This window comes from Symsagittifera roscoffensis, chromosome 7 (genome assembly GCF_963678635.1).
Source record: "Symsagittifera roscoffensis chromosome 7, txSymRosc1.1, whole genome shotgun sequence".
NCBI lineage: Eukaryota > Metazoa > Xenacoelomorpha > Acoela > Convolutidae > Symsagittifera > Symsagittifera roscoffensis.
The window spans coordinates 21,193,878-21,208,618 of record NC_087068.1 but is presented as its reverse complement, the minus strand read 5'-3'; the positions used below and the strand labels follow the sequence as shown (position 1 = coordinate 21,208,618).

At 35.3% G+C, this 14,741-nt stretch overlaps 3 protein-coding genes across 4 annotated transcripts in view; 2 read left to right on the top strand and 1 right to left on the bottom strand.

Moving 5' to 3' along the window:
- LOC134852172 (ras-related protein ORAB-1-like) overlaps positions 1 to 14,741 on the bottom strand; it is a 245,776-nt gene that overhangs the window by 228,428 nt on the left and 2,607 nt on the right. The gene's annotated exons all lie outside the window — the stretch shown is intronic.
- LOC134851100 (vacuolar protein-sorting-associated protein 25-like) lies at positions 134 to 3,965 on the top strand. The gene is made up of 2 exons (XM_063867030.1): positions 134 to 449; positions 3,706 to 3,965. Exons 1-2 carry the CDS (start codon positions 138 to 140, stop codon positions 3,910 to 3,912), a joined length of 519 nt encoding a protein of 172 aa, XP_063723100.1. The 5' UTR covers positions 134 to 137; the 3' UTR covers positions 3,913 to 3,965.
- Positions 5,061 to 7,413, top strand: LOC134851099 (chromobox protein homolog 1-like). 2 transcript variants are annotated; one of them, XM_063867029.1, is made up of 3 exons: positions 5,061 to 5,173; positions 5,505 to 5,742; positions 6,637 to 7,413. In XM_063867029.1, exons 2-3 carry the CDS (start codon positions 5,515 to 5,517, stop codon positions 6,943 to 6,945), a joined length of 537 nt encoding a protein of 178 aa, XP_063723099.1. In that variant the 5' UTR covers positions 5,061 to 5,173; positions 5,505 to 5,514; the 3' UTR covers positions 6,946 to 7,413. The 2 variants fall into 2 exon arrangements, with proteins under 2 accessions (XP_063723099.1, XP_063723098.1); XM_063867028.1 differs by having other exon boundaries at positions 5,453 to 5,742.

The window sequence follows — 14,741 nt, the reverse complement described above, 5'->3', positions numbered from 1 at the left end:
TGAGATTCTATTTTCTTTAACTATTTTAAAGTTTCCAAATCTTTTGTTAAATATTTTAAAATTTAAAAGAATTTCAGAAAATTTATTTCAAATCTGAGTTTTTTTTCATTAATTTAAGTTTTTTTTCAGATGAGCTTATGGCTTTTGAATGGCCCTGGCAGTATTCGTTCCCGCCTTTTTTCACTCTCCAGCCCAATTTAGAAACTCGTAAGAAACAATTAGAAGCCTGGTGCTCTTTAATCCTAACGTTCTGCAAGCAGAAGAAAATATTTACTTTTGACGTGACAGAAGCGCAGACCAGTGAACTGTTCTGTAATAAGTCGATCAATAGAAAGCTCTCAAACGATGATTTGATTTTTGTGTTGGAGACGTTAAGAAAGAGAGGCAATTTACACTGGAGGGATAAGAAGAAAACACACTTTACTATAATTTGGAGGACACCTGATCAGGTTAGTTGAAATTTGATAAGCTGGAATAAATTGTCAAATATAGCCTTTTAGTCTTATTAGCTTAGTGATAAGACCTATTCGTATCTTTTTTGTAAAGTAAAACTTGATATTTAATGTCGCTCAAGTTTTAGCTGCTTACTCAAGTAAACGTTAGTGTTATAATACGAGTTAATAAACTAACTCTCATAAATTTGTGCTCAACTTTTGTGCTCAATTTCAATGGGAAGCGATTTTGTAGCAGGTGCTTGAGCGCCTGGTGTTTAGTATTAGATATTGTGTAAACTATATACGGCAGCTAGGACAGGTGTCTCAGTCAAAAAGACAAATGCTTCCTAATCTAGAGGCTCAGGATTTGAATCCCGTAGTCGGCGAAATTTTTTTCGATTCTTGGTATTTTCCTGCTGCTTAGAGTCTCCCTTTGCTCTTTTTTTTTTGCTTGTGCACACGAACTACAGCTTCGCCTCTGTGTTGATTTCAGAAGCAAGATTGTAAACTCGTTTTCCAACAGATCCAAGGCTTTCGGTAAATTCGCCTATGAGGATGCATATTTTCGTGTTTTGCTCAGCCGATCAAGAGGAATAGCGTAACAAACGAATTTATTTCTTGTTAATAGGTCACATTATTGAGCCCTGTAATTTCAAATAGTTGTTCACGGATGCGAAGTTCAATTTGTTTGTTCAATGTAAGGATGTTAATACCTGCTTGACCATTTGTAACCCGGTAGTTAATCTCGAAAACAATAACATATCAAATTTACTATCATATTTTAGTTCACTGGCCCTAAATAACAAAAACAAAAATCTTTTTACTGTTGTACACTGATATTTGCATTATTCTTGAGCTAAGCAATGTGCCTGAAAAACAATGTCGAATTGTGCGTTAAGTATCAAATAAACATACTTCTACTCTACATATAAAGATACATAAAAAATGAAAAAAATTTGTGGTCCGTTTTTTAGGTCGACCAGTTTGATTTTCCGAGCTCTCTGAAAAAACTGTAAGGACCCTACTTTGTCAAAAATTTTCTGCGCCGCAATTTTTTTTTGAAAAAAACGCAGTTTTTTTTAAATAGAAAATGACGTTTTGAGCACTTTTTAAAAAAATTTGACCAAAAAAATGCCTTGTTTGGGCGCGCGCTCCCCCTCAAAATTAGTTTTAATGGCGCTAAAGGCGCTTTTAGAAGTTTTTTTTTCTTCATGTTTGCTAGCCCAAAATGGATCTCGTGAAGTTATACCAAACGGGACCCTTTGGAATAGTTTGGCTAGCAGAATTGACGCGGGGCACGCTACTGCATATGCCGGTTAGATAAGTAAAAGCTAAGCTTGTTCAAAAAATGATACTTAATGACAAAAAGGACTAAATGACAAGGAAGTGCGAATGAAAAAAAGTGCACATTTATCCCATTTTTTATGGTTCAGAAACTTTCATTAACATTGAGCTTAGGGCCCATTTTAATTGAAAACTAAATGAAATTATTCAAAAAAAACGGGCTCAATTCTTGACACCTAAAAGAAATGAATTGCAAAATAAATTTAGATGTCACTAACTCCTTTTATCCAGCCCTCCCTCTTTTGCTCAAAAACAAATAACCATTGGCACTCCTCGAGTCGACAGGCTCATACATGAAAAATTTCATGGTTGTGCAATTTTCATCCTAGGAGTTCGGTCACAGTCAAACTCATAGTTTCTTTTTAGCATCATATGTACTAATTGTATTGTTTTCCAAAAAAAGAAACGAAATATACTTGGGACTAATTTTTATTCCTACCATGTCACAAAATTATTGGAATAAACTGTAGCTTTTCCTTCAGTTTTTTTGTCAAGAAAAGAAAGCTCGTAGAAACAATCTCAAGAAAGCGTTTTTTGTGGTATCTTATCATTTGAAAGCCTTATTTAAACATATGATTCGCTTCCAAAAATTGAAAAGTTTGTATTGATGTCCACAAAATTAGGAAATAGCGGTAAATTTAGCGAAGATTTTTCATATCTATGTTGAACTACTTGTACATTTTTACTACAAATAGTGCTTGCTTTCAAGAAATGCATGAGGAGACTTAACGGCTGCAGATTTGCCACTTCTTAAATATTTCGATAAATTAAAATATATATTTTTCTGTTTTGATTACGTTGATGAGCATAGCGCGTATTTGTTCGAACCTACTTTTTTCCCAACCTAACTCGCAAATATAGGTGCTCAATTTAGTGGCAGTTAGCTATAATCACGAGCTGTTTTATTGGAAATTTCATAACATCTGTTCTCTGCTTTTTTGCGGCTAGTGTTCGTCGATCGGTAAGCGTCCGCGTCTTACTAATTTGAGGCTTTATTCTAATTGTTCCGACTTTTGCAGAAAACGGATTATTTATGCTTGGGAATATTAATGTTTTTATTCAGTCAATTTTCGGTGATCGAAATAATAATTTTTGACAAGAAATTTTTATACCGCATTAACAATATTGACTCCCTGAAATCAATTATAAAAAGATATTTTACCTCCGATCAGGGATTTGGGAGTTTGAAAATTGCCAATTTGGCCATGCTCTGGTCTATTTAATGCGCGTGGTGAAGATTTTATTCATAAAACTGAGAGCGGAACTCGATTTATTTATGCTTGGCTAATTATCCCGCACAAAAGAATTGTTCCAAATTGAATTGAGGCTAGCTAATCGGTCGTATTAATTTCGTACAACTCAAACTTTTGCACTTCGTGTTTGATTTTGTCCAAATTTTCTAGTTTCAATATTTTCCCCCAAAAACGGGTATATGGATTAAGGGACTGTCGGAACATTAATGGCTTTGCCCTGATATACAAGCAGTCTTGTTTTTCTTATTTCACTTTAAAGAGCTGCTTTTTTGTCGTTTTCTCGCTAGTGTTTGCGAAGCTCAGCTTCGCGTCTGTGTCGAAATATTTTAATGATACTTTTTAATGTTACTGTGGTTTCTTATTCTGGCCAATTTTGGCCTTAGAAATCATATTCTTACTATATAGAAAATTGCGGCGTGTTCAAGGTTTGAAATTAGTTCGAAAATCGGGATTTGAATTCAGGTAAGCTAATTGATCCATTAAATATCCACCAGACTAAATCATGCTTCATAAACTCTAAGAAAGTTCGTTCTCTAAATTTATAGCTTTATCAAATTTTTCTTTTGACAAAAACTTGAGTCCACTTTATGGGAAGTTGGATTATTACGAGCAGTTTTGGTTATCTTTCAAGTGCTTGGTTATTTTTTTTGCAATATAAGCTTTGATGATTTTAGTGGGGAACAATTTTGTACGAGTGGGCTCAGAGAACAGCGCGACTGAACACCGTTTGCACGATATTCGAACTGACCAATGGAGTCGAGACTACAGAAGAGGAGTTCTATGGACTAGATGACAGTCTCATCTTGGCTAGTTTGAAGACCCTAGAAGCGTCTCGCAAGGCGGAAATAATCGATAGAGACGGAGTCAAATTTTTCCCGTAACGGATTTCGTCGATTTAAATTGTATCTAAATCATAGTTTATTTTTCTGCATTCTGTATCTTGTATATGAGATTGTTTTTGCTGGTGACTAGTAGCCTAGTCACTAAAATTTTTGACAGATTCCGATGTTTAAGAGAAATGAACGTAGGTCTTGCAGCTTTTTTTTCATAAAAAGTCTTAAAAAATTTGTTCACGCTAAATTTTAATTTTGCGCGGTTTGACTTGTGATTTCTTTTCAAGTTCAGTGCGTTTCCCTTGTTAAAAGGAAGGCAAGGCAAATTCCACTGTCGGATAGCAAAAATGTAAAGGCCACGAAAATTGTATAGGACTTCTGAAAACGAAAGTGGAATTAAAAGATTTCCCAGCGAATTAGAAGTTTTACCTTTTGATCCAGTTTTCTCAAATTGGGTTAATTTTTTTTAAAAAGTGTCCATCATAAAATGTTCTACAAGTTCAAAGAATTTTAAGGCCATCTAATTTTCAAGTCGGATTTATTTTCAGTTTCCTTGCGTTCATTACTCTTTTCCAACAGTCAGTTGGCTGTTTAATTTTTACTGCTTTTCTGAATCAGTAAAAAAGACCAGACCGCCTTTCTCGTCAAATCATTTTCAAAAGTTCCGCTTTTAATAACTTTTTTAAAAATACATATAATGTGCATAAAAATTGGTGTCGAAGTACCTAATGATAAGTTTCGAAAGTACTTTAAACACAATTTTTGCATTTTGTCGGCAAATTGCATTTTGTCGGCACCCAAAATATGATCAAAAGTGGGACGCTTTGGGTCAGTAGCGGATTTAGGGGGGGGGGGGGGGGGGGGGCGAAGCGGATGTTGGGAGAGCTCGGAAAATCAATCAATTTGATCGACCTAAAAAAGTCGACAAAATTTTCGAAATTTTTTTGAAAATCCGCCCTCCCCCTCGAGAAAATCTTAGATCCGCCCCTGCTTTGGGTGATTTGAAGAGAGGGTTAGTCCGCCTCACCCTAAATCTGCTACTGAGTTGCTGGTTTAGTTTGTGTATATCTAAATTTGAACGTCCGCACGAACTCAGCGCTCTAGACGTGGAACATTTTATTGCTTGTTGTTGTCCATGCGATACTTGACTTCAGCAAATAGATAATATTCTTAATTTAAGTTGTATTTTCATTATAGATTGTTTTGAATCAAGCTGAATAGTGTGAGGAACTTCCCAATATTTGAGGCCAGGACGCAAATTGACTCATCAAAATAATAGTGCTGAGTGCTACAAAACTGCTAATTATTGGTGAGAATAATTGTATCTCCTCGTATTATTTGTAACTCTAAACTGCCATCCGAAATTGAGATAACAAAAGCTTTATAAGGTTAATATAATTCTCATTTTTACGGCACAACTTGACTAATGCGGATTAAATCCTGTTACGCATAGTTTAATTAGTCACTCAGAAAGTTAATTTATAAGAGGTTGGTCGGACTTAATTCCAATACAGGACACTTGTTATTCACAGATATTGTTAGCCAGGAATTTGGTTAAATTCAGTCATTACTCCTGAGTTTGTTCCAGTTACTGACACAGGTCCGATTTCCCAGATCCATAACAAAAAACATTGAATTAGAAAAGGAGTCATGTCTGACAACGAATCCAACAAGCCCGCGTCGGAATCGGAGGAGGAGGAAGAGTATGTGGTGGAGAAAGTGGTGAAGAAGCGACTGGTGGCTGGAAAAATACAATATCTCCTCAAGTGGAAGGGCTACGGGGACGAGGACAACACGTGGGAACCCAAGGAGAACCTGGACTGCCCGGACCTCATTGCGGAGTTTGAGACCCAAGAGGCGGCTAGGACTGCTAAAAAGGTACAATCTGTTCAATCTGCATGTTTGTGGTTTTCTTGTAGTGTTCAGTGGGCGTGAGCAATGAACTTTCAGCCATTGCATTTAAAAACGACTGCTTCTTCAGTACTTCAAAGCTATTTCGGCTTACAACATCGGCTAAACTAACAAAAAACTGGGTCTTAAAAACTTGTCTTAAGGTTGTTTTTTTTTGAAATTATTTTTTTCCGGCTCAAGGGCCAAGGAGTGTCTGCTCAAAAGTTGTCGTCGGCCTCGCAAGTTTTTTTTGATGCTAATTTAACATTCATTTGTCTTAATGAACTTAAGTTTCATTATGAACTTAATTCAAGGCAAATCGAAACGAAGTTTCAAAACATTTTGACCCGTGTGGAAAAACAAGGAGATACATGATTCTCAATGTAGCGAATGCTTGTAGTTTTAATGGTCTAAATTATATTTTTAGATGGGGAAATAAAAGGACTTCAATTGTTTTCTTTGTGATCTTTTGTCTTGTGCAGATTTGGTAAGTCGCAATGTAAATGTTTTGTGGCAATTGAAATTAGCTAGTTTGAGTTCTCGAAGAAGTTTTAATCCAATATGGCTTTGTTTCATCAGAGTGAAGACAATGATACTGATGATGAAGATGAAGCTGAAATTGAATCGAATAATTTAAGAGTCGAAGCTGTTAATTGTGTGTATCTGGTTCAATTGGACCAGAAGATACCTGGATATTTTGTGCGTGCTTGGCGAAGGTTCTTAGGGCATTTCATATGGGAGGAGCCAAAGTGTGATATACCGGTGACTAAACTGCACTGGTTCGATGCCGATGAGCTTGAGCGTATGGGAGTCGATGAAAATGGAGTCGCGCGTCAAAGTCCATTTAGTTTTGTTGGTCGATTCCTTAGTCGTGTGTTTCAGACCACGAATAAGGAAAACACGACCAAGGCCGCAAAACCGAAAGACTCGGGAGGTAACAGCGTCGGCAGAGGTCCCGGCAGCGGCAGTGTCAAGTCTGGCGAGGTGTACGGATTTGACAGGAAACTGGAACCTGAGAAGATCCTAGGAGCTACGGATGCGGGAGGAGAACTGAAGTTCCTCATGAAGTGGAAGGGAAGTGATCAAACAGACATTGTCCTGGCTAAAGAAGCTAATGTTAAATGTCCACAAGTTGTCATTGAATTCTACGAAGACAGATTGACCTGGACAAATGACCAGGACAAAAAGTAAACAATCAATTGATCGTACTAGACTTGCTTTTCTTCCCGCGAGTGTTTCGATGGATTTAATTTACCAAAAGTGATAAACTAACCATTTTTAGGCGAGATTTGACCATGAATAATGGCCAAAATTATTAATTTTCCAGCAAAAACCCATTGGTTTTAATACTAACACGTGTTTCGACGTTTAAGATTAAAACTAATACTTCTGGTCAAATTTCGTTTCCATTTGATGTTTGCTGTTCCTGATTTATTTAAATTCCCGGAGCTGGCAATTTTGCAATTTTTTCATAGCTCTTTCTTTTGTTTATATCAATTGTTGAATCTCTTTGATTGGTCAAGCTATCTGGGTGCAGTTTTGAAGAATAATGGAATTTATTTTACCTTACCGCAAGCCGACTTTGTGTGCGTTTTAAATGTGCTCTTTTTGCAGTCACAAATTCATTTGATGAACGAGCAGAATCAACTGCTTTTAATAGCTCTCGTTTTTTTGAGCTCTAGGTGAAGGCAAAGAAAAGAGGAAGAAAGACGAGGGCAGAGGTAATTCATTATCCAATAAACAGCTAGATTTGATGGGCAAACCCAAAATTTATATAAAAAAGTAAATTTTCACGATCAACGAAGGTGAGGAGAAACATCAGATCGAGGTGTCTTTTTTTCCTCGCGAAATCGAGCCTTACAAAAAAGTCTGATTTAAAAAATACAGCCATGAAAATCATTTTAAAAACTCTTTCTGTCTGCAATTTGAGCTGCGAAGTTTTTTTCAGACTAGTTTGTAGCGAAGAGCGATTAGAGCTGGAATCACTCCTGAATTACCTCGTCACAGCCAAGTTTACCTCTGTTTTTCATAAGCTATTATTAAGAGTTGATGAACGTAGTGAAGACTCTTATATAGGTATTATTGATGTTGTTTTCGTTTTCAGAAAAAAGTCTTAGAGTTCTCTAATTATGCTTGCGAGAGCAAGTGTCTTGTAATCGGGAACTATAACTTTTTCCGTAAACAGCTTTTCTTACAAATCTTTTCTTTATTATACTTCTCTCCTCTTTACACAAGCAAAGCTGTTTTTTTTTCGAACAGATTGGTACTGCTAATGCGTCATAATTGGCTTGCATCACTTAGCAATTACGTTGACTCATAATTGGCGTTTTTCACTTACGAAAAATTTTGTAGACACGAAGTTTTAATCATTCAGTTTTTCCCAGTAGCGTTATCGGTCATATTTTTGCTTGTGTATGCGAAGTACAACTTCGCCTCTGTGTTATTATACTTTTGTTCTCTTAGTAGGTATTAGTGATGTTGTTTTTGTTTTCAGGAAAAAAGTCTTAAAATGCTCTAATTACACTTGCGAGAGAGCAAGTGTCATGTAATCGGGAACTAGACTGTTTTCCGCAAATAAGTCTTCTTTTTATGATTCTTCTCTTTTCTCTACAAATCTTTTAAAGAGTCGATGAACGTAGTTCAGACTCTTATATAGGTCGCGATGAATTTTTTTTGTTTCGTTTTCCAGGAAATTTATTCAGGCTCAATTTCACTTTTTCGTTATTTGACTTTCGATTTTAACCGTTCAGTTCATTTCCTTTGTTAAAAGGAAGACAAGCTCCAATATCAAACAGCAAAAGTGTTAAAGTACCGAAAAACGTGATCAACCTCTAGTTTCGAAAGTGGTATTTAATTGGCAGGTTTCACAGCGAATTGAAAAAATTACCTATTGATACAGTTTTCTCAAAGTGAGTCTTTTTTATCTAAAAAGTGCCAAGAATTAATTGTTCTAGAATTTTTAAAAGAGCTCCAAGTGCATGTATTTTCTTCTTTGAAATTCGAAAGTTGCGATTTTTTTGAAAAAGATTTATTTCTGTTTAATTTTTCTGTCGGTATTTCTTTTTTATTGCGTTCATTGACTCTTTTCCAACAATCTGTATAATCAATCATATTTTTAGGCAAATTTGTCTCCCCCAAAGATTGTCGTCTTTATTTTCTCTTTGCAAGTTTTTTTCAGTTGCTTATTCATTATTTCAATGTCTGGCATGTTTGCCTAGAATGAACTTCTAGCGAGACATCCGAAAATTTGACATTTGCTAGAGTTAAAGTTGATTTGGACTTTTTGTATATTTTTTGTTTGTTCTGTCACAAGTGGTGCGAAGCTACGCTTCGCTTCCGTGTAACTGCAGACGTGCATTCATTCATATTATTGTTTCTTGAATGCACTCAGATGTAAATGCACGTTTTGAGTTAAACTCAAACTCATCTGCTAAAAGTTGGGTAAATTGCGCTATCGAATTAAGAACGTGGAACTGGAGAGCAAAAACGTGAATGACTTCTAGGATCCATTGTGGACTTTAATGTTGTACATTTCCAGCGGAATCAAAACTTTACCTATTGAATACGCTTGCGATTAGCAAGCATTATCAAACTGGAGTATAGACTTTACTGGGTTAACAATTTGTTTAACAGAATCACTTGAATCAATTGGTATCCTGGTTCATAATGAATTCAAATTTCTAATTGTCTCCGGCAGACTTAGTCTGTAGGAAACCAATACGCCTGGGACGAGAAGGACTTATTAACTTTGAGGGTGAGGTGGACTCATTAACTTTTCAGAAGTCTGATTAAAGGGTTTCTGACGAAGTTTTTCGGCTTTGTTACCGCTGGGTACATTATCTTCTGATGCTTATTGCGAATTCTAATGTCTTGTCACGTTTTTGTTTCAAAACTAACCTTAATTATTTCAACAGATCTAGTTTTTTCGACCTTTTCGATTTTTTTGTTTTGTATCCCAAATGATGCCAACAAAGTTAGCTGAATACTTAGAAAATCGCTAACTTTGTCTCGATTGATGCGTGAACTAAGTATTCAGAAACATTTATCGAGCTGCAACTAAGCCGACAAAAATTGGCTAAACTCCCTTTGAGTTGAACACAAATTGGACATCATTCGAGACAAAGTTAGCAAATTTCTAAGTGTCAATAAACGAATTCAATTTATTTAGATCTTGATAATGAAACAGTCTTCAAATGCTCTACTAACTACAGAAGTCCATTAATGCATAATAATGAACGTAACAATGCTCTTAGTTATATATGCTTTTTCGAGTCTAATTCAAGTTCAACTGCTAACAACAAAAGCGAAATTAGAGTGAAAAACGCAAACAACTTCTAGTCTCGAAAGCGGATGTTACTTATAAATAAGATTTATCAGCAGAATAAAAAATTGACCAATTGATCCAGTTTTCTTATTGTGTTATTTTTTTATCGGAAAGTGTTAATTATAAATTGTTCTTGAACTTGCAGGAGCTTTAAGGCTATATATAGGAGCAAAGCAAGGCCTATCTTTGAAAACAGTTTTTATAATTAGTATGATTAAATATATTTTGGATTAGTTAGTAAATATGAGTTTTTGCCTTTTCGGGTTGCGTCTTTGAACGTGTCACATTAGTTCATCCACATTTTTTGTCAATTGATTTCATGTTTCATTTGAAATGTTTGTATAGTTATGATTGAGCCCCTTTTAACTGACCTAGAAAGAAAAGTTAACAAGGTTATATGATATATAGAATGTCCTTGCCCAAAAAAAAGTATTTTCGATTTTTTAGATATGCTTAAAAGAGTGTTTTCTTCACTTGTGTAAATCGCCATATGGATACAATCCGGTGCAAATCGCTGTTTCGTGTAAATTTCAGTCCGTCTACTAATGAAAATTCCGTCTATCATAACACTAGCGAGCGTAGTTTAATGGTACGGCTATTCTTTGTTCCACCTGAGTAGCAATTTTTAGTATTACTCCTGGCGGCATTTTTGAAGATGGCTGCATTGGTAGTTTGGTAGCATGTGCTTTGGCATTCGATTAGTGATAAGTTAACACCAATGGTGCATTTTTAATCATCAAATGAGCAGAAATAAGCTATTTGTTTCAAACAACTACTAATATTACCCTTGCGATAATCAAGGGTATTGTAATTGGGTACTAGACTTTTTTCCCGTAAACAGCTTTGTCCACAGGATCACTTCGAGAGAGTTTTTCATTTGTAGAGCACCACTTCAATCACTTCTAAAGGATCTTCATTTCTAAAGGATCTTCTGACACTCATTTTCTTCAAAAGTCAAATATAAGTACTTCAAGCCCGTTTCAGGTTGTAATTATCTTTTCTCAATTTTTTTTTCGGATTTGTGGTTTTCGTCTTAGTTTTTGTTGGTTCAATTTCCGTTTTTTTTAAACGGCTTTAAAAAGAAAGTTTTCTTGGCGTGATAGGTTTCAGCCTGTCTTACATCGGCTTATATCGGTTTTTTTAATTTAATTGGCTTTTTTCGTTTTTATAGGTTTCGGGCAAGGGTATATTTGCATAGTGGCCTCATATTGTTTTATTTGATAGTGTTTGAGGGCGAGGGGATTTATGTTTTTTTATAAGTTTTTTTCGGCATTAAGGTTTCTGTTCAGGTATTTTCGGCTTTGTTGCTTTGTTACCGCTTGATAATTTTTCTTTTAATGCTAATTTTATATTCTTTTGTCTTAGCATGTTTTTGTTTCAAAACAAGCCTTATTCATTCGATAAATCTTGTTTTTTTTTGTTATTTTTGATTTTTTTCGACTTAGCTGCTTTTTTGGTTTGTATCGCAAGTGGTGTGAAGCTCAGCTTCGCCTCTGTGGAAAAATCGCGTTTTCAGAAATTTTTCTCGCAAGTTTTTGGAATGCATACTTCATACATAAATTGTCTGTTCTTTCCAGTTTATTACATGCAAAATTGTGTCGATTTGAATTTGGTGCCACGTTTGCTGCATAGCATTGGCAGTTTATAAGTATGTACCTGATTGGTGGCAAGTGTTAGAGTGTTAGTAAATCTTGCTGGCTCGTGCCTCAGTTGCGAAGACGGGGGATTTTAAATCACCCGGTCGTAGGATCGAATCCGCCGCAGCAAAAGTTATAATTTTCTAGGCTTATTTTTACCTTTTCTTACTTCAATTCACAGAGCTGCTTTTTTGTCGTTTCTCTCTAGTGTTTGCCCAGCTCAGCTTCAGCTCTGTGTCAAATTTATGTAATTAAATTCCATTTAGTTTTTTGTTGTAATATTTGTTTTGTAAGGACTGAATTTAAGCGCGAACATTTCGCCTGTCTTTTGTTGGAAGTTTTTTTTTCGCTATCAATTTTAACTTGAAAAATTTCTATATGCATTAAATTTTCATTTAGGATCCAATCTTTTTGCTTCATATTTAGACTTGCAGTTATGGATGTTAATGATGTCTAGTGGCAACTTTTCGAAGCAGTTAACCTTGTTAAGAAATCGGCAGTGGCTGGAATATTAAAAACAAAATTATTATTGCAAGTAATTTTTTGTTGTTTGTGTCTGTTTGACTCACAATAGACTTACAATAATTTTCATTTTATGAAGATTTGTGAACTTTTTTGTTTTGAAATATGAAATGGGTTTTGAGCTGATATTTATATTTATTTTTGCAGTAGCTTCACTATTATGTTATCTCGTTCACTTAAAAATATCTGCGCTTATGACTGCCGGATTCTAAACTGTGAGGATGAAGATGTCAAAACTAGTTTTAAAATAATCAGATTTCTGACATGAAAAACAGTTTTCCGAATTAATTGTGCTCAGCGTGGCGTACTAGTTATCGCTGAAGCTTGCATTCCTGTGTCGCTTGATTTGATAACCCGATGTAATGACTTAAGTAATGAAGTGGATTTGGTGGAAAGTATAATGAAAGATTTCGGATGATTTCAACTGCATTACGTTTCAGTTCATCTTGGGGAGGAATTATCATCTTGAAACTGCGGAGGAACTTTGTATTCGGGTCGGCTTAAGTTATTTTCTTTTTTAAAATAGAGGTACCACAAATAATCATCGGACTGGGTTGAGTAATATATCACATTAAAGCCGTTACAGTCGTGATTCGAACCACATTTAAAAAAATTCTAAAAAATGTTCCCATTTTTGTGCAAAAGCGGCTCGAAACTTCTGATTTTTCATCTTAAATCGAGCGAATAAAGCGAGCGAGCTTTATTCTTACTTTAATTGCTTAAAAGCTTACAACAGCTGAATTTAAAACGTAAAAAATTTGTTTTACTTGAGTAACGTTAGTTTATTTTGAGTATTTTAGCGCCTTTTGGAATCAAAAACTGTAGAACTTTTTTAAAAATTTTTTTCTTCGTTTTTCAAGTAATTTTTCTACAAAAATTGTTTTTCAATTTGCTTATTTTACTATGACTGTCGAATATACCTAATCTCCAGTTTTTTTTCCGTTCAGCTCCTTTTATCACACCACGAAGAAAAAAATGACACTAATTTGAAAAAAAATTGTTGTATTCGTGTTAAGACTATGGTCGGAACATTCTGTGCTACTTGCACAATAACCGACTATCCTTTTTTCTTTGTTTGTTTGCCTTACTTTTTTCCCTGAAACTTAAGCTCATTCATATCGTACGCGCTGTTGTTTCTTATTTATGGAAAAGTCAGGTCAATTGTGACGATAGTAACTGCTCAGAAGTGATAATCTGTGATATGAATTTTGCGGAATTCGGAATGATGTTTTTCGATTTTCGATTTCTATGAAATCTGAAAAGCGAGAACAATATATGGTTTTTTGTTTATAAATACATTTTTTTCTATCTCAAGTTGATGAGCGAAGCTCGCTTTGTTCTTGTCTTTTTTATTGGTTTGTTTTCGATCCTATGAGCAAGGCTTTGGAAATTGTCAATTGAGTTTTCTTGTTCATATAATAAGCTTGCCCGATAATGGGTTTTGTTTCTTGAATGCGAGGTTTTGGGATTTTTTTTTGAGCGTGTATTTTTTCATTGCTAATGATGTTGAGTTCCGCTTTGCCTATGTGCGAAAAGGTTAATAAAACTGCGTTTTGTTGACATAATAAAAAGATGTTTTAGCTCGAAAATGTAGATAAAACTCGGTTTTGTTGACATGATAAAATCATGTTTTATCTATCAACTGTTTATCTATTCATATATGCGCCTGAGTTTTGTGTTATGCACCGGGTCCTCTTTTTAGATTTCAAAAATGATCGCTAGAAATGGAGTTAAAACTTATTTTTTGTTAGAGTTGGTTTTTCAGATGGAATGAACCGTCTTTTCCGCCACGGACTTAAAGAGTTATCATGGGGGTCGTCAATACCTCTTGACCGATTCTTGTGCCAAATTGGAGCAGCACGAATCCCAAACTTTCCTCTGGCTTTCTTCACCCGTTCAGAACTGAGTGAAAAAACCAGTCGTCTCTATGATGTCAGACAAGATCTGTATCTTTATGACTCGAAAAATATTTGCAATATTGGCGATATAGTTTTAGCTAGAAGGACAAGCGAGTTTGTAAGTTTTCCGAAGACTTTTGACTCTCCAATTGATTGGGACTTGGAAGGTAAAGAAGTTTGGTTCGAAATGGAGAAAATAATTTTTAAAGCTGGAGCTGTAATCGATCCTCTGACGGGTCGAAAATGCAGTGGAAGTAAGTTTGTGTCTGATGAAGTATTTGACCGTGAAGAGATCAATTCAAAGAAACTGGAGGATCCGGCACGGTTTTACGAGATGGACTTTCTTTACCCATCCGATAAACGACCCTGGCCTTTGGAAACTTCTGAAACCCTTTCTATGATTGACGATGTGGATCCAGAATTAGAGCCTCTTATAATGACTAAGCCGAAAGGGTGGCTACCTCGAAGAAAAATTAGGCGATCCTTTTCATTCAAAAGAAGACCCCGGGTGACCTAAATTGTAAAGTTTTTTTTTCCTGAAAACATGTTCAAATTGGATTTGAGATAGTTTGTTTGAACAATAAATATGATTACCGCAAGTTTTCG